The sequence below is a fragment of the Bos indicus genome, chromosome 4 (genome assembly GCF_029378745.1).
Source record: "Bos indicus isolate NIAB-ARS_2022 breed Sahiwal x Tharparkar chromosome 4, NIAB-ARS_B.indTharparkar_mat_pri_1.0, whole genome shotgun sequence".
In the NCBI taxonomy this organism is placed as follows: domain Eukaryota; kingdom Metazoa; phylum Chordata; class Mammalia; order Artiodactyla; family Bovidae; genus Bos; species Bos indicus.
In genome coordinates this window covers 62501026-62526444 of record NC_091763.1, presented here as the reverse complement: position 1 = coordinate 62526444, position 25419 = coordinate 62501026, and the positions used below count along the sequence as shown (strand labels likewise).

The following is a 25419-nucleotide window of genomic DNA, read 5'->3' as shown; positions in this document are numbered from 1 at the left end:
TGTGAAAATTAAGTTGGATATTTTGAAAAAACTTGACTTTTATTTTTACTGAGTCACTAAGAGAAGTTACAATAGAAGCAAGCCCAGGAAATGGAACTATAAAAGAATAAAGGAGGATTATAAAATTCCCTACAATGAGATTCTGCCTCAAATTGCTTTGCTGATATCTCAAGTTCTCACTCTAAAGAAACCAGGACTGGAAATCATGAAAGATGCATTATGGAGGCATTTTATGCACTTAAAAAGATGATTCATAAAATCAAAGTCTTGCCCCTATGTTAAAGATAAGACAAATGTACACTCAAGTTTTATGTTAAGATATTTTAAGGTGGTTTTGTGGGTGTGCTTTCTTTCTTTAACCAATGTTTTGACCATCAAACTGGTGTCACTGTTAATGTACTGGTTGAAAGGATTTCTCTTACAGCACGAATTTAGGAGAGGATGAGAAAAGATCAAACTGAAGAAAGAGGCAGGAAGGCTCCAAAAGTCACAATAGGGCATTTGGACTTTATTCTATAGATCAGGGAGTGGCAAACTATAGCCCACAGGTCAATCTCAGCCCCAAACCCATTTTTATAAATAAAGTTTTATTGGTACATAGCCATGTCCAATCAGTTAGAGGAGTACCTATGGCTGCGTTCACCCTACAATGGCAGAGCTGAAGAGTTGTTATAGAGATGGTGTGCATGTATACAAGAAGGTTTAGGCTATGCCTACAGGAAAAGCATGAAATACTTCTTTCCTGCCAGTCACTTCTTTCAACAAAAGCCCTAGGCCACTGCAGGACCAAATGCCCTAGAGAACAAGGAAAGGCACAGAAATAAAAATCCCTCAATTCTTGGGGATGGAGCTATAAAATGGCTGGGCCAGGATATCAAACTAATACTAATTAGAAGTCTCCTACCACTAGGGAAAGACATTGAAAATCTTTCCCACACAAGACCCACCACTTTGATTTCCAGGGAGGAACTGGAACACTGAGAATGTCCCACCCTCAGGGCCCAGGTGTACAGGTCTATGTGAGACTGAGGCTTGGCCAGGAAAAAATAGAGCATTACAACTACCAGCTTAGGAAGCATTGAGCAGCAAACAGTAACAATGCTACAGGACTATAAATGCATCTGAAAGCCAAGAGTGGAGTATTAAAACCCTCCAGCACCCCAACTCCCATGCTAATAGAGCATCCAAAAGCAATCTGAAGCCTCTAGGGACTGAGGATGTCCACAGCAACAACATCATTAACCGTTAGGGAAATGCACACTGAAGTCATAATGAAAGGCCACAGTCTGGGCTTCCCCAATGGCTCAGAGGGTAAAGAATCTTCCTGCAATGCAGGAGACACAGGAGATGCAGGTTCGATCTCTGGAGGAGAAATGGCAGCCCATTCCACTATTCTTACCTGGAAAATCCCATAGACAGAGGAACCTGGTGGGCTACAGTCCAAATCGTTGCAAAGAGTTGGACATGACTGAGCAACTGAGCACAGCACCATACATTCATGGTTGAATAAATAAAACACATTGAGAATATCAAGTGGTACCAAGGATGCAGAAGTATTTCTTATACTTTATTGGTAAGGAGCACACTGGTGCAGCAACTCTGGAAAGCAGTTGAGCAGTTTCTTATGACAAGCTATACTTACCCTAGGGCCCAACAGTCTACTCCTGGGTATTTACCCTAAGAAAATGAAAACTTATGTTCACATAAAATCTTATATAGGAATGTTCATAGCAGTTTTATTTGGGACAGCTGAAACCTGGAAGCAACCCAAATAGAATGAGCTTATCCTCCTATATTTGCAGGAAGCACCATCATCTACCCATTCCAGGACCCTAATATATTGTTGACTCCTCTCTCTACCTCACTTTTAAAACACCAAAGTCCTCCTTATTGTACCTTCAAAATATATGTCACATCTGCATTTTCTTCTCTATTTTTGATATTTGACACACGCTAGGTACCAATGATCTCTTTCTTGAACTTCTGCACAGTTCCCTAACAAATATAAATGGCAATTCCAGTATTGTGTGTTAGTCACTCAGTCGTGTCTGAGTCTTTGCAATCCCATGGACTGTAGCCTTCCAGGCTTCTCTGTCCATGGAATTCTCTAGGCAAGAATACTGGAGTGGGTACCAATTCCCTCCTCCAGGAGATCTTCCTGACCCAGGGATTGAAATCTGCTGGCTCTCATTGCAGGCCAATTCTTTACCATCTGAGCTACCAGGGAAGCCCAATTTCAGTATTAGACCTACCAAATGGATCTACCCCTCCCCCAACCCATGTAAAACACATGTTTGGATACATAAACATTTAATTTTTCCCCCAGTATATGGGGGAAAAAAAAGAAAGCTCCTTTAATTGGCACATAAGACCTTAAAAATCCTTGGTTCTTGACTCTCTAGGCCCATTTCTTGCCACTTTCAAGCACCTATTTCAGGCTTCAGCAACAACAAATAAATGTTGTTTCATATGCAAAAGCAATTTAGTTTCTCGTCTCACTCTGTCTCACCTCCGTAACTTCATTCATGCTGTCACCTGTGCCAGAGTTAACATCCTTCCCTCCCTCTTCCACTGACCTGTCCAAACCTTTAGGGTTCAGTTCAGGGGTCACCTCATTTTGACTTCTCCCTACAATACCCATTCTCCTGCTCCGAGTGGGAACCCACTTCATGTTTGTAAGAATCTGTCAAAGGAGCACTAAAGACTGCTGTGAGCCTGTTTTGGCTTTTCTGAGTGTAACAGTTTCCTAGAATTGTTCACAGAAGAGATTTTAAAAAGCAAGAGTAATACATAGAAGTGATGAAGCCTTTCAAGTGTGCCCTTTGTTCCCAAGGTTCTATTAATTGCCATTTAGGGAAGGCTTATTTGCAATGTCCCCAATTACTTAGGCAACTAAATAGCATTTACAGATCAGATAGAGCAGCATTTGCTTAATAGCAAATAACAAATGCAGTGGCACAGCCCACTGATAGTCTCCTTCCAGAGATGAGCTTATTTAAGTTTGAGCTCCAGAGGGAAATTGCTTTTTTTTTTTTTACTGGAGTACATTATAATTGTTCACATAACCACTTAGATCTAGACATTGGGTTTTTTCCCCTTAATTTTTAACAAATTAAGTAATAAATAAACCAAAAGAGCATATCCAAGTAACTCCAGTGTCCATTCCACTCATTCGAGTCTATTCCTGCCAGTAAAAGCTTCATGAAATTCCTATCTGATCAAATCACAACCCCACAACTCTGAAGGCCCTGCTTTCATCTGCTCTTCTCAGCTGGAACATCTCTGACTACCCAGAATTGCTGTGAGATTTCTCTTCTCCAACTTTTTAGACAGTTTTGTGGTAGTTTCTATGTGCTTGCCAATGCTTCTAATTGTTCTTACCTATAGGGAAACAAAAAGGAAGAAACAGGCAGAACACTGATGTTCAATATAAAAATGCCAGTTGGGGACTTGGCAAGGGGCAGGCAAGACCGCACTGTGGAAGGCTTTGATGCTAAATTCAGGGCTCAGACTTTATTAATGGTGAAGATTCAGATAAAGAAGGTTTTTAGGTCCTTGACAGAATGTTATATCCCATGTCTCAAGAAAGTGGCCCTAAGTCAATGAATCTGTCTTAAGTTCTAGTCCTATCCATTGATCAGCAGAAAATCCCTGAAGCACTGATTTGAGAATGATTCTGGATCACATAATTAATGAGAAATATCTGCATAGAGGTACGGGGAGAAGGAACTTCTAGACACACAGCATATTTTGCCATAGCTCTGGACATCCATACAACTTATATAGTCTGCAATTATAGAACTGAGCAGAAAGTCTCTAACATTGGTCTCAGATTTTGGCCTCAATTCCTCAGTAGTTTAAAAAACTAAGTCATTGATCATGCACTTGACTTTGTCCAAAGAAGAAAGAAGAAAGTAGAGGAAGATGACCACAACTCACATAGGGTGGTAACAAGAAGTCCAAGTTGTAAAATGATGGGTGCAGAAAGGAAAATTTTGAAAGGCTTCATGGGAATAAATATTTGCCTTTTCTCAGTTTTGCCTTATATCGCTCCTCACACTGTCCTTGGGCAATAGCAACCCACTCCTGTACTCTTGCCTGGAAAATCCCATGGATGGAGGAGCCTGGTAGGCTGCAGTCCATGGGGTCTCTAAGAGTCAGCACAACTGAGCAGCTTCACTTTCACTTTTTCACTTTCATGCATTGGAGAAGGAAATGGCAACTCACTCCAGTGTTCTTGCCTGGAGAATTGCAGGGACAGAGGAGCCTAGTGGGCTGCCATCTATGGGGTCGCACAGAGTTGGACACAACTGAAGCAACTTAGCAGCAGCAGCAGCAAACATCTTTAAAACTCCTCTTCTGTGACTTAGAAGGTCAACTCTCTGATAATATTTCTTATCAGTCATTACAAAAATCCTTCCTAAGTGGCTGCATCTGAGTGGCAACAGACTCTAACAATAAACTGTAACTCCTACCTTGCCTTACATTTTCCTCTATTGAAAGTGAAAGTGAAAGTCACTCAGTCGTGTCTGACTCTTTGGGACACCATGGACTACAGTCTGTGGAATTCTCCAGGCCAGAATACTAGAGTGGGTAGCCTTTCCCTTCTCCAGGGTACCTTCCTGACCCAGGGATCGAACCCAGGTCTTCCCCATTACAGGCAGATTCTTTACCAACTGAGCTATCAGGGAAGCCATTTGCCACCTAATAAATCAGGAAAAACAAAAAAAAGGCTCCAGGAATTCATTTCTACTGTAGCATAGTTGCAAATTTGAAAGAGACTGAAATCAACCACTTTTATGTGTTTTTGTTAGATTCTTTCACAGGACTGGTTAACATCTTGACAGATATCATTTGGAGATTCACTGGAGACTTCATGGCACCTGACCTGGTCTGCCGCGTGGTCCGCTATTTGCAGGTATGTAGCACCTTCCAAATATGATAAGACAAACCGACACCAAAATTACCTCTTGGATTCTTCATAAGGAAAATACTGTAAAACGCTGTACTCTGATGCAACAAATTGCTCACTTCTTCATAGTTGAAAGGACAAGCAAAATTTATATTTTTCATGTTTTTTGTTTGTTAAAAACAATACATATATAAAGAAAACCCAAGTAAGCAATAATAAGAACATAAGCATTCCTAGTTCAAGCATTAGGTAAAATTTCTGGGTTATTATTCTTTTTGACATATTCTGGCTGTCTTAGTCCAAGGATGCTGATATATATAAAAATACCGTTCTGACCTGGAGAATTCCATGGACTATATAGTCAATGGGGTCACAAAGAGTCAGACACGACTGAGCAACTTTCACAGAATAGGTGGCTTTTAAACAACAATTTATTTCTCACAGTTCTGGAGGCTGGAAGTCGAAAATTAGTGTACCAGCCTGGTCAGGTTACAGCCTTTCTCCAGACTGCAGACATCTCATTATTTCCTCACACACCATGACAAAATGGGATTTATTCTGGGTATGCAAGGCTGGTTCAACATTCAAAACTCAATTGATGTAATTCATAACATAAAAAGGTAAGAAAAGATTATATGATCCTATCAGTAGATACAGAAAAAGCATTTAAGAAAATCTTATACTCACTCATGATAAAAACTCTCAGCAAACTATGTATAGAGAGAAACTTCCTCAACTTGATAACAAAAATCTACAAAAAACCTACAACTAACCTCAGACTTAATGGTGAGAAGCTAGAAGCTTTCCTCTTGAGACTGGAAATAACACAAAGATGTCTCCTCTCACTCGTATTCAGCATCATGCTGGAAGTTCCAACTAATTCAAAATGACAAGAAAAAAAATAAAAGGTTACACAGATTGGTACAGAAAGATGAAATTAAAAACACCTGTGTTTACAAATAACTTTGTCTCTATAGACAATAAAGTGAAAACCAGTAAGGTCACAGAATACAAGGTTAGGGGACGACAGAGGATGAGCTGGCTGGATGGCATCATCAACTCAATAGATATGACTTTGAGTAAGCTCCAGGAGTTGGTGATGGACAGGGAAGCCTGGCGTGCTACAGTCCATGGGGTTGCAAAGAGTAGGACATGACTAAGTGACTGAACTGAACATCCAAAAGTTCAGATGTTTTTTCATATACCAGCAATCAACAATTTGAAGTTAAAATTTACAACACAGTACCATTTATGTTAGCACCCAAAATATGAAATCTTTAGGTATAAATCTAACAAAATATGTGCAAGATCAATATGAATAAAACTGGGAAAACTCTGAAAAAAAATCAAACAATATCTTGAAATGTATAGATATTCCATGTTCATAGATAGGAAGACTCACTATTGTCAAGATGATAATTCTGCCAGTACAACTTATAAATCCAATGTAATTCCAATCAAAATCCCACCAGGTTATTCTATAGATATGGACAAGCTCTAAAGTTTAAGTAAAAAACACAGAACAGTCAATACAATATGGAAAAAGAAGAATATGGCTGGAAGATTGACCCTATCTGATTTCAAGAATTACAAAATGCTCCAAAAATCAAAACAGCATGATACTGGAAAAGAATCAACACATAGATCAATGGAGCAGAATAGACAGTGCAGAAAGAGATACACACAAAAAGTCTAATGGATCTTTAACAAAGGATCAAAGAGTTCAATGGAGAAAGGATAGTCTACTCAAGAAATGCTGCTGGAGTCACTGGATATCCATCTGCAAAAATAAATAAGTAAGAATCCAACCACAGACTTCACCCCTTTCACAGGAACTAACTCAATATGGATCACAGATTGGAATGAAATATGGAGTACTATAAAACTACTAGAAAATAACACAGGAGAAAATCAGGGGACTTTGGGTCTTTCTGTGATTTTTTTAGATATAACATCAAAAACACAATCCATGAAAGAAACAATTGAAAGTTGTGGTTTTATGAAAATTTAAAATTGATTCTCTGCAAAAGACACTGTCAAGAAACTGGAAAAATAGGGCACAGAATTGGGAAAAATATAAAAAACATATATTTGATAAAGAAACAAAAGTGAAAGAAAGAAAGTGAAGTTGCTCAGTCGTGTCCAACTCTTGGCAACCCCATGGACTGTAGCCTACCAGGTTCCTCTGTCCATGGGATTTTCCAGGCAAGAATATTGGAGTAGGTTGACATTTCCTTCTCCAGGAGATCTTCCTGACCCAGGGATTGAACCCAGGTGTCCCACATTGTAGGCAGACACTTTACCATCTGAGCCACCAGGGAAGTCAAAGAAACAAAGAAATCCTCAAATAACAATAAGAAAATAAACAACCCTCATCAAAGTGGTCAAAAGACCTGAACAGATACTTCACCAAAGAAGATCTACAGATGACAAGCAAGCATATAGAAAGAATTTCAACCTTCATTACTTAGGCATTAGGAAATTCCTAATTAAAACAATGAGATACCACTACATACTTATTAGAATGGCTAAAACAATATTTTTTAAACTGACGATATGAAACAGGACTGAGAATATGTAGCTATAGGAAGTCTCGTTCATCTTTTGTGGAAATGCAAAATGGTACACTTTAGAAGACAGTTCAGCAATTTCTTATAAACTTGAACATACTCTTACCATACCATCTAGCAATTGTGCTCCTAAGCATTTACTCAGTTGAGTTGACAACTTATATCCACATGAAAGTCTGCACAAGAATGTTTATAGCAGTTTTATTCACAATTGCAAGAAATTGAAAGCAAGATACTCCTCAGAAGCTGAATGGATAAATAAACCAAATGAGCTATCAAGCCATGAAAAGTCATGGAGGAATCTTAAAAGCACATTGCTAACTGAAAGAAGCAAGTCTAAAAAGACTATGTGTGTGTGACTATAACTACATGACATTGGAAAAGGCAAAACCATGCAGACAGTAAAAAGATCAGTGGTTGCCAGGGATTTGGAGGGATTAAATAGATAAGGCACAAGGGATTTTTAGGACAGTAATCTCTTCTGTATAACATTGTAATAAAGGATAAATGGCATTATGCATTTATCAAAACCCATGGAACTGTGCAACACAAATAGTGAATCTCAATACAAGCCATGGACTTCAGTTAATCATAATGTATCAATATCAGTCTGTTAATTTTAAAAAATTGTTCACACTAATGTAAGGTTTAATAAGAAGAGAAAGTGTGTGTGGTGGGGGGGGGGTGTGGCTAATAAGGGTACTCTTTGTCTTATCTGCTCAATTTTTTCTGTAAAACTAAAATTGTTCTAAAAGATAAAGTATATTGATTTTTTTAAAGTCAGTCCAGAGATTCTACTTTAAATGAATCCAATCTGGCATTTTTCTAAACAAAAAAATTTAAGTTTTCTGCATTTAAGTCTCACTTTTCTACAAGATTTTTTTTTTTTTTTTGGTTTCATATTTCCTAGGTCATTTTTGTCAGAATTGAGGGTGGGATAGTGAGAATTTAGACATATGTCCTCAAGCTTCCATCTGTTCTCCAAATGGTATCCCATATGTTGTTGACGTGTAGAATTTTCATTGTTGACATTTATGAATTGACTATAATTGTACTTTAATTTCCTTCTTGACTCAAGTTAATTATAAGGGTGTTTAAATTTCCAAGTGGTATTTAAAAAAAAATTCATGATACTAATTTCAGCTTTCATTGCTTGTTGTTTTAAATTTGTGAATTATATAAATTCCACTTTTTGGAATATATTCAGGGTTTTTTTTTTCCTTGATAGCTTAGTTTATGATTAATTTTTGAAATACTGCTTAGATATATTATAATAATTGTATCATTCTTAGAGTTTGTTTAATTATTTCTACCTATGTATTACTGTACTTGTTCCCTCTGTAGAACTACAAACATTTTAGTTATATATATTTCAGTTCAGTTCAGTTCAGTTGCTCAGTCATGTCCGACTCTTTGCAACCCCATGAACTGCAGCACGCCAGGCCTCCCTGTCCATCACCAACTCCCAGAGTTCACTCAGACTCACGTCCATCGAGTCGGTGATGCCATCCAGCCATCTCATCCTCTGTCATCCCCTTCTCCTCCTGCCCCCAATCCCTCCCAGCATCAGCGTCTTTTCCAATGAGTCAACTCTTCGCATGAGGTGGCCAAAGTACTGGAGTTTCAGCTTTAGCATCATTCCTTCCAAAGAAATCCCAGGGCTGATCTCCTTCAGAATGGACTGGTTGGATCTCCTTGCAGTCCAAGGGACTCTCAAGAGTCTTCTCCAACACCACAGTTCAAAAGCATCAATTCTTCAGTGCTCAGCTTTCTTCACAGCCCAACTCTCACATTCATACATGACTTCTGGAAAAACCATAGCCTTGACTAGATGGACCTTTGTTGGCAAAGTAATGTCTCTGCTTTTGAATATGCTATCTAGGTTAGTCATAACTTTCCTTCCAAGGAGTAAGCGTCTTTTAATTTCATGGCTGCAATCACCATCTGCAGTGATTTTGGAGCCCCCCAAAATAGAGTCTGACACTGTTTCCACTGTTTCCCCATCTATTTCCCATGAAGTGATGGGACCAGATGCCATGATCTTCGTTTTCTGAATGTTGAGCTTTAAGCCAACTTTTTCACTCTCCTCTTTCACTTTCATCAGGAGGCTTTTTAGTTCCTTTTCACTTTCTTCCATAAGGGTGGTGTCATCTGCATATCTGAGGTTATTGATATTTCTCTCGGCAATCTTGATTCCAGCCTGTGCTTCCTCCAGCCCAGAGTTTCTCTATATTTAGTGTTATGCTATTGTTACATTTGGGCTTCCCTGGTGGCTTAGACCATAAAGACTCTGCCTACAATGTGGGAGACCTGGGTTCAATGTTACTTTTAGGTTTATTGATATTTTGTTGCCATTGTGGTATTGTATCTATTATAATATAAACGATCCCTTCAATCCATGTAGCACTAATTGCTTTGAATTTAATTTGTCTAATAATACTATTGCAATGAATGCTTTCTTTTAGCTTTCAGTTGCTCAATATACCATTGGCCATGACTCTATTTTTATTTTTTTATTTTATTTTATTTTTTTTACAGCTAACCTTATTTATTTTTTTTTTATTTTATTTTTAAACTTTACAATATTGTATTGGTTCTGCCATACATCGAAATGAATCTGCCACAGGTATACATGTGTTCCCCATCCTGAACCCTCCTCCCTCCTCCCTCCCCATACCATCCCTCTGGGTCGTCCCAGTGTACCAGCCCCAAGCATCCAGTATCGTGCATCGAACCTGGACTGACGACTCCTTTCATATATGATATTATACATATTTCAATGCCATTCTCCCAGCTCATCCCACCCTCTCCCTCTCCCACAGAGTCCAAAAGACTGTTCTATACATCAGTGTCTCTTTTGCTATCTCGTATACAGGGTTATTGTTACCATCTTTCTAAATTCCATATATATGCGTTAGTATACTGTATTGGTGTTTTTCTTTCTGGCTTACTTCACTCTGTATAATAGGCTCCAGTTTCATCCACCTCATTAGAACTGATTCAAATGTATTCTTTTTAATAGCTGAGTAATACTCCATCGTGTATATGTACCATAGCTTTCTTATCCATTCATCTGCTGATGGACATCTAGGTTGCTTCCATGTCCTGGCTATTATAAACAGTGCTGCAATGGGGTACATGTGTCTCTTTCAATTCTGGTTTCCTCAGTGCATCACTCTATTTTTAAACTTTGATAATCTTTTGGTTTTAGAAGTTTCTCTTCTAAATAGTGTACAATTAGATTTGGGAAAGAGTTGTGTAAACAATCTTTGTTTTAGTGGAGGAGCTCAAGCCATTCATTTTTATTTTGACAAATAGTGTTTGGTACTATTTCAATCATATCATTTTAATCTTTCTGTGTTAATTTTTTATTCACTCATTTTTTTCCCTTTCTATATATTTGGTTATAATTGTGGTAGGCTGAAAAATGGCCCCCCAAACATTTCTAAATCCTAATACATGAAACCTATGTATGTTACCTTATATGGTAAAAAAGACTTTGCAGATGTGATTAAGTTAATGATTTTGAAATGAGAAGACTATTCTGAATTATCTCAATCATTATTACTATTGAGTCCAAAGGCAAAAATACAGATCCTTGTAAGAGGGAGGCAGAGGAAGATTTGACACACAGACAGAAGAGGCCCTGTAACCATGGGCTCAAAGATGGTATTGGTGTGACCACAATTCAAAGAACTCTGGCAGCCACCTAAAGCTGGAAAAGACCAGGAAAGAATTCTCCCCAGAGCCTTGAGAGGGAGAGTGGCCCTACCAACACCTTGATTTTGACTCAGTACAACTGATTCTGACTTCTGGTCTCCAAAAATATTAAAGAATAAATTTATGTTGGTTTAAGCCACAGTGTCTGTGGCAATTTGTTATGGTGGTTATAGGACTCTAATAAATCTTTTTTCTCTATTTCTATTTTACTCTATCACAGCTCATCTTTAAAGTGCAATACATCTCTATCAAAATAAAAACAACAAAATAGATGTCTAAAATATCTAAATAGAAATTTGATGCAATTGCTTTCCTTCTACTTTCTGCCCTCATCCAACTCATCAAATTTTCTCTGAAATATTATGTAATTATATTCATAGCTATTTTAAACATTTTGTGTTTTTCTGACTCATTGCTTACTATGGCTTTCATATTCTATCCCCTTCTTCTTCTTGAGTACTCAATTTCAAAACAATTCTCAGTCAGCAGAAATGTTTCTTCAAGAAAGATTTTTTCCAAAAGTAGGTGATGTTTTCCTTCTACTTATATGTAAGAAAATTATCCTGTTCCTTGGTACAAAAATATTTACCAAATTTTTGAATCACAATTTTTCTTTCAACACTCATTAATCTTTTTGTTCCGTTTTCTGGCATTTATTTTTTTTTCCTTCTGTTTTTTTTTTTTTAACTTTACATAATTGTATTAGTTTTGCCAAATATCAAAATGAATCTGCCACAGGTATACATGTGTTCTCCATCCTCCCTCCTCTCTCCTCCCTCCCCATACCATCCCTCTGGGTCGTCCCAGTGGCATTTATTTTTGTGGAGAGGAGGCATGACAATTTGAGGTATATTTCTTTCAAATGATCTTTAACATTTTATTTTTTATTTATTGTTTTTAATTTTTTTTAAATTTTATTTTATTTTTAAACTTTACAGTATTGTGTTAGTTTTGCCAAATATTGAAATGAATCCACCACAGGTATACATGTGCTCCCCATCCTGAACCCTCCTCCCTCCTCCCTCCCCATACCATCCCTCTGGGTCGTCCCAGTGCACCAGCCCCAAGCATCCAGTATCGTGCATCGAACCTGGACTGGCGACTCGTTTCATACATGATATTATACATGCTTCAATGCCATTCTCCCAAATCTTCCCACCCTCTCCCTCTCCCACAGAGTCCACAAGACTGTTCTATACATCAGTGTCTCTTTTGCTGTCTCGTACACAGGTACAGATAATCTTTAACATTAAAAAACAAAAACAAAACAAAAACCCTGTCTAGATGTTTGAAGACTCCTGAAGTTAAATATTCTTTTTGACCATGTCTCAAAAGTAGATATCTTTTTCTTAACTCTTCCTGCTTCTCTGGCCAGTCTGTTGTGACCTGTTCTCTTGCCCTAGGTCCTGAATTTGTATGAGCCAGTCATCTCACTCAGCACAGTTGCAGATGCCACGATTCTCATGACTGTCTCATCACAACATTCTAACCCATGCAGTTCTCCCATTGAGAGTTCTCTTTCCCATCCTTCTCCTCAACTCAGTGTGGCCAGCATTAACAACTCTGAATCCATGGATCCCACAAAGAAATCCCAGTTTTCTCTAAGGATACAATCTTATTTTTGTTGCTGTTGTAAAAACTGTATGCCATTTTTCTTTCTGATCATTCATCAGCTTCTTAGCAAGATGAGAATTTCTTCTTGCATCCCTCAGGGGAGGCTTCAGTCTCTGGTCAGTTTTCAGAACACCCTCTCCATGGCACCTTCTGCAACACAGATGCTGGGATTTATATGTGGCAGTGTTACAGAAATAAAAATAATAAAGAATATCAGTGTAGCTGATTATTTTTCTGAGGCAGGGAATTAACAAAATGGTACAAATTCAGACAAAGGTTATTAACAAAGTCATGTTACCCCTATTTCATCTTAGAAGAAATTCAGACACTCACCCCTAGACTTTAGTCTTCCAGTTACTTTCTACTTACTATGAATTTGACCAAAAGTTTACAAAGTAGTGATATGGCTAGACTCCTGGTAGAAATGAGGCTCAAAGTTACTGGAAATTTTTCCATCTTGATAATCCTTTCAGATATATTTATTACCTTTTGCGTATGCTCTTCACAGAAGAGATATTAACCTCCTAAATCAAAATGTTCTCTGCAAAGTAAGCAAATACCACTGAACATAGAATAATTAAAGGACATGGATAAGCTTAATAAAAGAGGGTGGGAAGGCAGAAGAGGGGACCCAAAGGCCGACCCTAGTGGGCAGCTCTGCTGCAGAAGTGGATGAAGAAGCGAAGCTCTAAGAATGTCAGCCCAGATGGTGATAAATGATTCAAAACAGCACCCAGGCTCCTTGAAGCCAGATCCCTCCTATCATCTTTCAACAACTCACGTTGATAAAAGGCAAGTGAATGTTTGTTTCTAATTATTCTGGAATGTCAACTGTAGCAGAGAAAATTAGTTTAGCTTTAAAAGTCAATTACAAACAAATGTACCGCACGAATGTCAAGGGGGACTGATCCTTGGAGAAATGTGGAGTTTCCAAGAAGCCAAGCGAAAGAGTGAGCAAGTGAGAACTGGAGGCACTCTCACCTGTCACCGCCAGCAGTGCAAAGTCCAGCACCGAGAAGAGCCATCTTCTGCCTGCACGGGAGCCGGGCATTTCTGTCCATACTCCAAACCTCATCCAACCCTTGGTTTGGTGCCTAGGTTTCTAAATAGCACAAAATGTTCTTCTCTCCATCACGTGCATTTCCTTACCTTTATGAAACCACTCACCTCCTCTCATTTCTGTCTTCAGGTTGTGCTGCTCTATGCCTCTACCTATGTCCTGGTGTCCCTCAGCATAGACAGATACCATGCCATCGTCTACCCCATGAAGTTCCTGCAAGGAGGTGAGCAGGCTCCACCAAGTACTATACTTGGGTGAGGGTTTTTGCTAATATTATCCTCTTAGTAATGGCTCTTTTCCTCCCCTTTTCTCCTCTTCCCCTTCCTTCCCCACTTCTTGAGTCTGATTGTCGAAAAAGACATAGAAAAGAAACTTGGCTGCCTGGGAAAATGCTGATAGCTGGCCTGGATGGCCAAGAACTGTGAGGAAGGATGCTTTGCTGAGCCCACTCTGTGACCATTTTCCTTGACACTGATGCTTCCAGCTTTTTTTTTTTTAGAGTACTGTTGAAACACATAACTATCCAAACTAAGGAACACTCCCACTTCAACTTGCTTATTTTCCAGAAAGAAGCATTTTGCCTTCCTTACCCCAAAACCATGGAAATAATTGGAAAAATGTTTCAAATTGATTTTTTTTTCAATTTTAATTAAAAAAAATTATACATGTGTTCCCCATCCTGAACCCTCCTCCCTCCTCCCTCCCCATACCATCCCTCTGGGTCGTCCCAGTGCACCAGCCCCAAGCATCCAGCATCGTGCATTGAACCTGGACTGGCATCTCGTTTCATACATGACATTTCACATGTTTCAATGCCATTCTCCCAAATCTTCCCACCCTCTCCCTCTCCCACAGAGTCCATAAGCCTGGTCTATACATCAGTGTCTCTTTTGCTGTCTCGTATACAGGGTTATCGTTACCATCTTTCTAAATTCCATATATATGCGAGTGTATACTGTATTGGTGTTTGTCCTTCTGGCTTACTTCACTCTGTATAATAGGCTCCAGTTTCATCCACCTCATTAGAACTGACTCAAATGTATTCTTTTTAATGGCTGAGTAATACTCCATTGTGTATATGTACCACAGCTTTCTTATCCATTCATCTGCTGATGGACATCTAGGTTGTTTCCATGTCCTGGCTATTATAAACAGTGCTGCGATGAACATTGGGGTACACGTGTCTCTTTCCCTTCTGGTTTCCTCAGTGTGTATGCCCAGCAGTGGAATTGCTGGATCATAAGGCAGTTCTATTTCCAGTTTTTTAAGGAATCTCCACACTGTTCTCCATAGTGGAGATAATTATAATTATAATTATACTTATAAATTATAAATTGATAATTATAATGGAAACAAGGAAAACCCTCATTGATCCAGAGATAGTGAAGAATCCCTGAAAGAAGGAAGCAGACGGGTTAGCAGGAAGGCTCAAGGCACACAACCCACAGTACACACAGATGATGCTACAGCAATGGGGCAGAGGTCTTCCTAAATAGATTGTGGAAATGCCTAGAGCAAGAGAGACTCAGGGAAATTGGCAGGGTGATTCTTAGAGTACAATGAGGACCTTTTATCACAGCACATCTCCCATCCTGCTGTCCTTCCCCTTCCCAGATGTGCAGCAAGGATGAACATCTCTGCTTCCAAGTAGTGGGGACACTAGATTTCAAGAGACAGGGTGGGGCCCTGGGGAGCAATGACACCTTGGAGGGATGGTGGATACCTAGTCACAGGGCTAATTGTCCATTGCTCTGCCCACAGGCAGAGACCACTTACATCTCTGACCTCCAAAAGCAAATAAGAGTCCAAAGTACTTCACGTTTCCAAGCAGGCTGTGAAACTGATAAAGTGAAGAACCTAACATGAAATCTTGTCTACAAAAATGAGGTGCAATCAAATATCATGAAAAAGTGTGACAAAAGCCAAACTGTACAAGATAGATAATATGTTTAAAATACCATTCTGCAGAATTTACACCTGAGGAAACAAAATTAATAGAGCAAGCAGAATTTTAGAATAAGTAGCAATAATGTCATCAGATACTATTAAATACATCAGGCAGTACTGACACAGATACTTTGGATGGCAACATATAGCAATACCTAATTAAAATGTAAAATGTGCAGCCCTTTGATATTGAAGTTCTACGTCTTGGTATCTTCTCTGGACAAATGCTGACATGTGTGCATAGATACACATGTGTTGTGTATTGTAGCATTACTCAGAATATCAGGAATTCAATGCTCACCTTGGTGTCCCTCAATGGAGGAATGGCTAGCACCCTATGCAGAAGTTTTAATAGCTTAGGTTCACTGATTGTGTACTATGTACTAGTCATGATTCTAAGTTCTTTATATATGTTAATACTTTAATCCTCACAATAGCTCTGTGATATAGGTTCTATTATTATTTGCATCTTAGTCTGGGCAATTGCAATTCAAAGAGTTAAAGAAGTTTGCCCAAATCGCAGTTAGTAGTTGCAGGGGCAGGATTTGAACCCAGATGGTCTGGGTTCAGCTCAGGTGCACTCAAGTACTATATATCCTGTCTCTCAATGAAGAGGTAGGGCAGACATGGAGAGAGATATGCATCACCATGAAAATGTCTGCATCGTATTTTGAGTAATAAAAACAATATACATGCAGTATGTATATAGTATAACATTAATACAAAGAAAAACTCAAAACAACACTAGAGAGAGAGAGAAGAGCGGGAAAGAATGCAAGAAATAGGGAGGTATCAGAATAATAAACAACTGCCCACAAAAATGCACACCAATTAGTACTTACCTTTGGGGATGGGAGTTGGAATCTCCATAGTGACCACAGGGACTTACATGCCATTAGGTAATTTTTATACCAGCAACACATGAGTGTGATGTGAAACTAATTTTAAGATAAAATTGATATCTATTTCTAAGGCTTTTTGTAGGTTGCATGTAAGTGAGTGTGTGTGAGGGGTGCAATCTGCACCAAGCTTTCTGGACACTGTTACGGTCTCATGATGATGGCAGAGAAGGAAGTAGGGGAGGAAATGGGGTAAAGGGGAGAGACATTTTATGATATGTGTATGCAGAAGTATGATACATGTACTCATCCATCTACTTATTAACACCCAGCAAGCTCTGGGGAGGATTGCAGACAAGGTACAAAAAGACATCTATACCAGAGTATTTCAAGGTGAAGAAATTGGATTAAAGAAAACATAAGTATAAGAAAATCTGTGAGGCGGTGTCCCAGGACATTTGCTAGAGGGAGAGGCTTTGGGATCCATTCCCAAGGGGGAAACATGGTGAGTTACATGTCTAACCATATTCATTAGCTAAAAAACAAATCAACTATTAGGTTATGGAAAATATGACTGGTTCTGGGACATACTGCCCAATATTATGGATTGGTCCCTAAATTACAGGAAAGACAGCAATGAATATTATAGTGTTCTTTAAAATATGGAAAGCAATTTATTTCCTCACTATAAAATTAATAGAGGCTTCATGTAGGGCACTTGGAAAATAATCATCTCTAATAACTCCAGGGAAAGATGCAAGCTTGGAAATGAAATTAGCCAGTTTCCCTTCCTCCGCCCAATTCCAACTGAAGTCATGGAAGAAGCACACAGATAGGAGGACACCTGCAGCCGGGAAGGGAGCTGAGGAAAGACGCCATCCAAAGACACGAAACTTCAAGGAATTCCCAGCACGTGGGCATCAGATTAAACATAACATGGATGCCAAGCCCCCTAGGAAAGCTGCATGGCCTGGCAGGAAGAGGAAAAGATTCTCAAGGTTATAGGATGAGGCAGTCGATGGCACAGGGTGGAGGGAACTGCGTGCTAGAGCCTTCTTGGTGCTCCAGCTCGTTGGAATATAAGGGGTGAGAGGCAGGATTGAGAAGGCAGGCAGGAGACTCCCCACAGAGCAGCACAGAGAATGGGGCCAGTGGAGGCCGGCAGGGACTCTCCTGTGCCTGAGTAAGCACATGGCAATGGCAACACAACCAAAGGAAGGGCAGCAGCGATGGGGGAGTGAACACATTTTACTGATGCTTTACTGCGTTTTACTTAAGTGGTAGTTTTCCTTAGCCAGCAACTCCAGAGGAGTCATCAATTTTAAAGCTCTTTAGTAAAATTAAATGTGAGAATATTTAGGAAAGCATTAACCAGTAATGAAGAGAGATATATAGAGCCAGATATTAAAATATAAAACTCTGTTAATTATAACTGTTTACTACTTAAAGTCACTGATATCAAAGGGCTTTCCTGAGTTTTCAAGCAGGTGGGGCAGAGTCCCCACCCCTACGGGGTCTCTGGATACATGTACCTTCTTTGTAGGTGAAGATGGAGAAGCTGTGTACAGTTAGTAAAAGCAAGACCTGGAGCTGACTATGGCTCAGATCATCAGCTCCTGATAGCAAAATTCAGGCTTTAAACTAAAGAAAGTGGGGAAAACCACTAGGCCAGTCAAGTATGACTTAAATCAAACCCCCTATGAATATACAGTGGAGTTGACAAATAGATTCAAGGGATTAGATCTAGTAAACAGAGTGCCTGAAGAACTATGGTCAGAGGTTCGTAATATTGTACAGGAGGCAGTGAACAAAACCACCCCAAAGAAAAAGAAATGCAAGAGGCAAAGGGGTTATCTGAGGAGGCTTTACAAATAGCTGAGGAAAGAATAAAAGTGAAAAGCAAGGGAGAACGGAATGATGGGAAGACCTAAAAAGACTGTATTATAATTCTACCCCAAGGTTCCTGTTTGTTCACTGTGCCAGTTATATCTGTTTTCTAAATCTTTCCAATAGCTCTTTTCAGAGTGACAGTTCAACAAGAACAGAATCCCAGATATTATTTCCCAAATATTTGGGATTCAAGATTCTAATAGAGCCCCTAGTTTCTTCTAGAATTGTTCTCACTTCTTATAGTCTTCCTGATCACATACTACTCACCTCTCTACAATACCTCCTGATTCTACATTTCCCTCTCTCACCCTGAGACATGAACTGGCTTTCCAATTTGAAAGTTGGGAGGTGGAGGGAGGTGTCCTGTCCCTGGATGAAGGGGCCCACCAGGGTCAGTCAACACAGACAGCACAGCTAGAGTGGGGATGAAGATGAAGAGCTTCAACACCAGCTTAACAGAAAGCATCATAAAAACTGTTTCAAAAGAACACTCTCATGTGTATTAATTGTCTCCATCTGACCCCATCATGGTTAGATGAGCAGAAGGTATATATATTTTTTTAATTCCACTTTCAAGAACTCAATTTGAGACTGAGTGGTTTGCCCAAGGTCAAAACATCACATCCGAAAGAGCCCAAATCTAGAGTGTGGGGTCAGAGCTACCAGACTTCAGGGCTTGGTTGAAAGAACTCTGCTCTCCAGAACCAAGCCCACTGCTCTTTCTCTGCCTTACCACTCCTCCCTTGTTCCTTCAAACAAAAGAAGGCTATCGAACGTTTGCCAAACAGCTTTCAAACACTGTCACAGTGCTTCATATTGCTAGGTATGTGAGAAGAATAACAACCAGATCAAAGGCCCCATCTCTGCCTTTCAGGATGAGCAAGGCACCAAAGACAAGCATTGCACAGCAACCTATCAAATGTACATGATACAAACTGAGCTCCATAGTACTGTAGGAATGTGTCAGCATCTCAAGTCAAACAGGTAAATCAGGGAAGAAAAAGAGAAGGAGAGATTGGGCCAAGCAATGCTCTAGCTTCTGTGATTAAATTCTCCCTTTAATCCTTGCATCAGCTCTAGATGCAGGTCCTATTACTCCCATTTTAAGCATAAGGAAACTGAGGCTCTGAGAGTTCTAGAATTCCTCTCCCACCACGATCTTTTTCCACACCAGATACCAAGTGTGCTCCCAAAGGCTGTTTCCAGATGCTCAGGCATCCCTCTCTTTTCTTTGAGCAGAAAAGCAGGCCAAGGTCCTCATCATGATTGCCTGGAGCCTCTCTTTCCTGTTCTCCATTCCTACCCTTATCATATTTGGGAAAAGGAAACTCTCCAATGGCGAAGTGCAGTGCTGGGCCCTGTGGCCCGACGACTCCTACTGGACCCCGTACATGACCATCGTGGCCTTCCTGGTGTACTTCATCCCCCTGACAATCATCAGGTAAGAGGCCAGCAGGCCAGACACACACGGGGGCTTTCCCAGTTCATCAACTGTGTTCTCTTTCCTTCTAGGGCACTCATTGCTCCTAGTGTCCTTTGGGGAACTGGCTAGGAGCCAAGATCTTATGTAAAGCTACCATATGCTAAGCTCAACTCCTCCAAAGTGGAATAAGGAGGACGGAACTAACATTTTCTGATTATGTGCTATGGGGCAGGCCTTGTGAAAAGTGGCTAACAATTATCCCATCCAACACAACTCTATGAAATAACTACTCTTATCCCCATTTTATAAATGACAAAACTCAAGCACAAATAAGTCAAGTAACTTATTCAACATAACATGGTATTTAACCCCAGGTTTGTCTGATTTCATATCCTGTTCTCTCTCCTATATCATGCAACTTTTTAAATATAAGACCTAGTACCAGTTTCAGAAACCTTATAATTGAAAAGACAGACAAACTTGAAACAAAACTGGAAAAAATGAAAACACAGTACACACAAAAATATGCTAGCATGTGTATTCAATGAAGTCAAACAATGGCAGGGAGCACTTCTTGGAAGCATCCTTTAAATGAGGGAAGTCTTCAGATAGGAGAAGGGGAAGGTAAGAACAGGTTACCTGGTGACTGGGGATAAGAGTGTATATGGTGACTGGAAAGGACAGGCAGGCAGTGCCAATGGAAGAGAAGCTGGCAATAAGCTCTTTCTGGATGGGGTGAGGCTCATTGTGAAGGGCCTTAGGAAACAAGCCATAGGATGTTCCCTTTGCCCTGCAGCCAATGGTGGACCAAAGATGGTCTTTCAGTAGAGAAGATCACAACCTCCTGGACGAGGCAGGGTCTCCCTTAGTCACACCACAGGATCCTCTCTGAAAGGCTGGCTCAGCACAGGTTGGTGGGATTGGAAACAGCAGGGAGATAACTGGCTTGTTAAGTACGAACATGGAGCTTGCTGATTCTGCACCTCTTGAGTGTTCCCAAGTCTACTATCGAGTACCACATAAGTTGTCCTGGGCAAATGAAGATCAGCCTTTGTGTTTCAATATTAATAGTATAAATAATGCTGTGATAAAAATCTTGGTACTTAAAATTATTCATGAGTCCCTGATTATTTCCTCAGAACTCATTCTAATGGAATTGCTAGATCATAGATGATGTTCATTTAAGACTTTTGATGCATATTCATAACCTGCCCTATAAAAAAAAGTGTATTCCTGCCAACAGCAAACAAGAGCTCTGATTTTTCTTCCCCTCACCCAGAGAAAGGTGATATCGTTTCTTTATTAAATCTTTGCTGATCACAAAGGTTTAAAAAAGTATCTCATTGTTTCCATATGCATTTCTTGGATTAAGTGATTGGATATTTTGAAGTGTTTTCTGATGTTATAGGAATTACTTGTTCTTGCTCTTTGTTCATCTTTGTCTCATAAGATGCTAAAGCTGGAAAAATGTTACCCATCACATAGTTCAGCCCCTAAACTTTTCACAAGTAGACCTAGAGCTAAAAGAAGTGAAATGATTTGCTTTCCATCAAAGGTATACAGGAGCAGAGTGATTCCCACGGTCAGCCGCTCAGCCTTTCTGAGATTGGATATTATCCAGTCATCTCTGCTGAATCCACAAGTTAACATCTATACTATATTTCAACTTACTGCTCTCCTCTTCACCAAGCTGAATCTGGGAGGAAGCTGGAAGGGATGATTAAAGTTATTTAGATAGTTGATCAAAACTAGGTAACAGCCAGTTAAAAGAAGCACAGAAAGAAGCCAGCTGCAATGGTAAGAAAGTATTTGGAAGGAAGCGAATCATGTCATCACAGGCAACTGACACATTGATTTCAGCAGCAGCGAATATCCCTGCTTCTCTCCTGATTGATTTCCCATCAGCTCCTGAAATCAGTTCAAACCCCTGTTCCACAGAGTGGATGCAACCCTGAAGCACAGGCTCACAACACGCTGTCTGGCCAGATCTCTCACTCAGGGCTTTCACGGTCTGAAATCTCCCCCATTCATTCAAGCTGCCTCTTCTCCAACTTGCCTACAGTTCAGCTTGTGCATTTTTGTAGTGTCCTTGGAAAATGCAAAGTCTAACTTAATGATTAAAGGGGGTGATTTCAAAAGTCCTTTTCACTCAGCCCTTGTCAGACTAAGGCATCAGTAAATCCTGCTCCTTGATGCTTGCTTCCAGCCAGGGCAGAACGATGAAAATGCAGTGACCTTGTTCTGTACTTTAGCTCCCCTGAAGCGTTTCTTACCTACTCAGTCATTACCTTCCCTCCTGCCTCCTGTGGTCAGCCTTCTGCGGGAGAGAGCTTCTCTCTGGGGGGATGCACCAGAGCAAATCATCTGTTCTTGAATGAGGACCAGGTATGAACGAAGTTTTCTGAGGCATTTGTTTTCCAACGAGTTTGAGGGATAAGTTGCTATAATTTCACCTATCTCAGAGATAAAAGCAACTCTTTTTTATTGTTTTCTTTTTTTCTTAACCATACTTTGGCACCCTGAGCTTGATTCTGTTGCTAGTGACTTTCAGATAAGTTTAAAGTCTTAATTCCAAGACTGAGTAGAAGAAAGAAACAACTCAAGTGTTCACTAGTTTTATTAACCATGTCTCATGCTTTATTGCCCCTCATGCATGATACATTTATATACAGATATATATATACACATAAACATAAATGTATATTCTTACCAAAATGATTGGCAAAAAAAATATATATATATATGTTGTTGTTTTAATTTGCATTTCTTTCATCACGAACGAGGCTGAACATATTGAATACCACTTCATTGAGTTATGCAAGCCCCTTCGCCATGACAAGGCTGTGACACATGAAGGGGAACACATTTTATATGTTCAATATTATTTTTGGTTTATTTTGCTTTTTCTTTATTCATTTATTTTTGGCTGTGTTGGGTCTTCGTTGCTGAGTGCAGGCTTTCTCTAGTTGCCATACAGCAGAAGCTACTCTAGTTGCGGTTTGTGGGCTTCTCGTTGCAGTGGCTTCTCTTGCTGTGGAGCGTGGCCTCTAGGCAAAGGACCCTACTGCGGTTGTCGCGTGTGGGCTCAGGAGTTGTGGCTCCCGGGCCCTGGAGCACAGGCTCCTTAGTTGCAGCACATGGGCTTAGTTGCTCAGCAGCATGTGGGATCTTCCCAGGTCAGGACTGAACCCACGTCTCCTGCATTGGCAGGCAGATTCTTTACCACTGAGCTACCAGGGAAGACCTATTTCTGTTTTTTAAGTAACTTACCTATTCATATTCTTTTTCTCCATTTATCTTATTCTCTCTCTTTAGAGATATTTTTATATAAAAACTTTCCCTGTTTTCATATGATTAGGATATTTCCCTAGTTTGTCCCTAGTTTGCCTTTTCATTTTGAATATGATTTTATTTTGCTTTCAGTTAATAAGACTGACATAATCAAGAGGAGAGAAATTATTAATAACTAAAATTAGAAAGTCAAATGAATCAGTTTGAAAAAAGAATCATAGGAAAGTACTTGGCAAAAGTTTATATAAATGCATATAAAAAAATGAATGAAATGTAAATGGCTTTCTGTAATATATAAACATTTTATATTTTAGTGTATTCACATCCACACACACTTTACATTTTTTATTTCTATTCTCTCTTAGGAATGGATAAGTTCATTTCACAAACTTACCTATATGTTAACTTTTAAATGATTTATTATTTTACTTATTTGAAAATAATTTTAGTTTTGGGAGCATGTTAAGAATATCACTTTAAAATTGTATTATTTTATTGTGATGTCTAATTTTGAGATTTTACTTGATTTTTATGTAATATAAATTAAAAATCTAAGTTAAATTTATGTTTTTTTAATGCTGGGTCATTCACTCCAACATTACTTACTGAATAATTTACCTTTTCTCTATGGTATGAAATGGTAATTCTATCATATGCATATTTATATTATAAATGTTCTTAGTGTTTAGGAGCTTTCTAATCTCTTCACTTTTTTTTGGTTTTCTCTATTCTTTATCTTTAGAGAAACCATTATACAATAATTTTTTTCTTCTTTAATATGTTGTAAATATTTCCCCAGTTTTTCATTTGTTTCTTCATTTTCAATATGTTTCCTTTTTCTCATATGAAAATACACTTAATAGCATTTTTCTCATATCAAACTGGCAACATTTTTAAAAAGACTTGGGAGTGAGGGACACAGTGGGAGGCAGAGAGTGAAATTTTTTACAAACTTTATTAAAAAACAATTTAATAAAATACAATGAGAATCCTTCAAAAGTTTATACAGCAAAAGAAATCAATGGAGAGTTTCAGATTAGAAGATGCAAATTATTACACATATGGATAAACAACAAGGTCCTACTGTACAGCACAGGGAACTATAATCAATATCCTGTAATAAACTGTAATGGAAAATAATATGAAAAAGAGTATATATGTATAACTGAATTACTTTTCTGTACAGCAGAAATCAACATAACACTATTACACATTATATTTTACACTTCAACAAAGTTTTTAAAAAGTAAAAATTTTTTAAATAGAAAAGAAATAAATCAAAAATGTCCAAGCAGAAGAGGAAATTACATGGTCCTGATGAAAAAGTACTACCTTCTGAAGGTACCCCCTTCTCATCAAAAAATCTCTGGGAATATGAAATAGAATGCATGCATAATATTCCACAGCGTGGTTGAATATGCTTTCATTTTGTTTCCAGTTAGTAGAGATTGACACAATTAAGAAAAGGACAGACCACACAAATAATTAAGTTAGTGGTTTTTCTTCTACTAATATTACATTGTTTTAATGACTGTAGCTTTATATACATTTAATATCTGCTCCAGTGTTCTTGCCTGGAGAATCCCAGGGACGGCAGAGTCTGATGGGCTGCCGTCTATGAGGTCGCACAGAGTCGGACATGACTGAAGCGACTTAGCAGCAGCAGCAGCAGCAAGACAAGATCTATGCCTTTTTTAGATTCTAAGGCTATTCCTGGGGAAGCTGCTCACACACTCTCCTTGCACCCACTACTCCAGCCAGAACAAGCCGTCTGAACACCCCACACTCCTCTCATCCCTGGGCCTTTGTGCACATCATTCCTTATGTCTGGGCACTCCTCCAGACTCACTCTGCCTCACTTCTGGCAAAATGATTCACATTCTTTCTGTCTTATTCCAAAGACTGACGGAGTTGTCTCTGCCAATCCTAGGCCACATCCGACCTCAACTTGTCCAAGCTGCCATTAAGGCTTCATGGGAGTGTCACTGCCTGCTTCTGCAACTGTATCTCTTGAGCATGTGACTCTTGTCTCAATCTCTAGACTCCAAACTCAGCACATAATGAACACTTTGTAAATGTTAGATTAAATAAACAATGCAGACCTGACTGCTGAACTTCGTCAATTAGACAGAAGTATTATGTCACTCCATCTC

The 25419-nt window shown here is 39.2% G+C and overlaps 1 protein-coding gene across 1 annotated transcript in view; it reads left to right on the top strand.

Annotated features, from left to right (window-relative positions):
* The window catches only part of NPSR1 (neuropeptide S receptor 1), a 153911-nt gene that overhangs the window by 102141 nt on the left and 26351 nt on the right, over positions 1-25419 (top strand). Inside the window, exons 3-5 of the mRNA XM_019958782.2 lie at positions 4815-4918; positions 14006-14099; positions 19792-19993. Of these exons, the coding sequence (XP_019814341.1) occupies positions 4815-4918; positions 14006-14099; positions 19792-19993 (400 nt within the window). The remainder of the gene's footprint in view (positions 1-4814; positions 4919-14005; positions 14100-19791; positions 19994-25419) is intronic.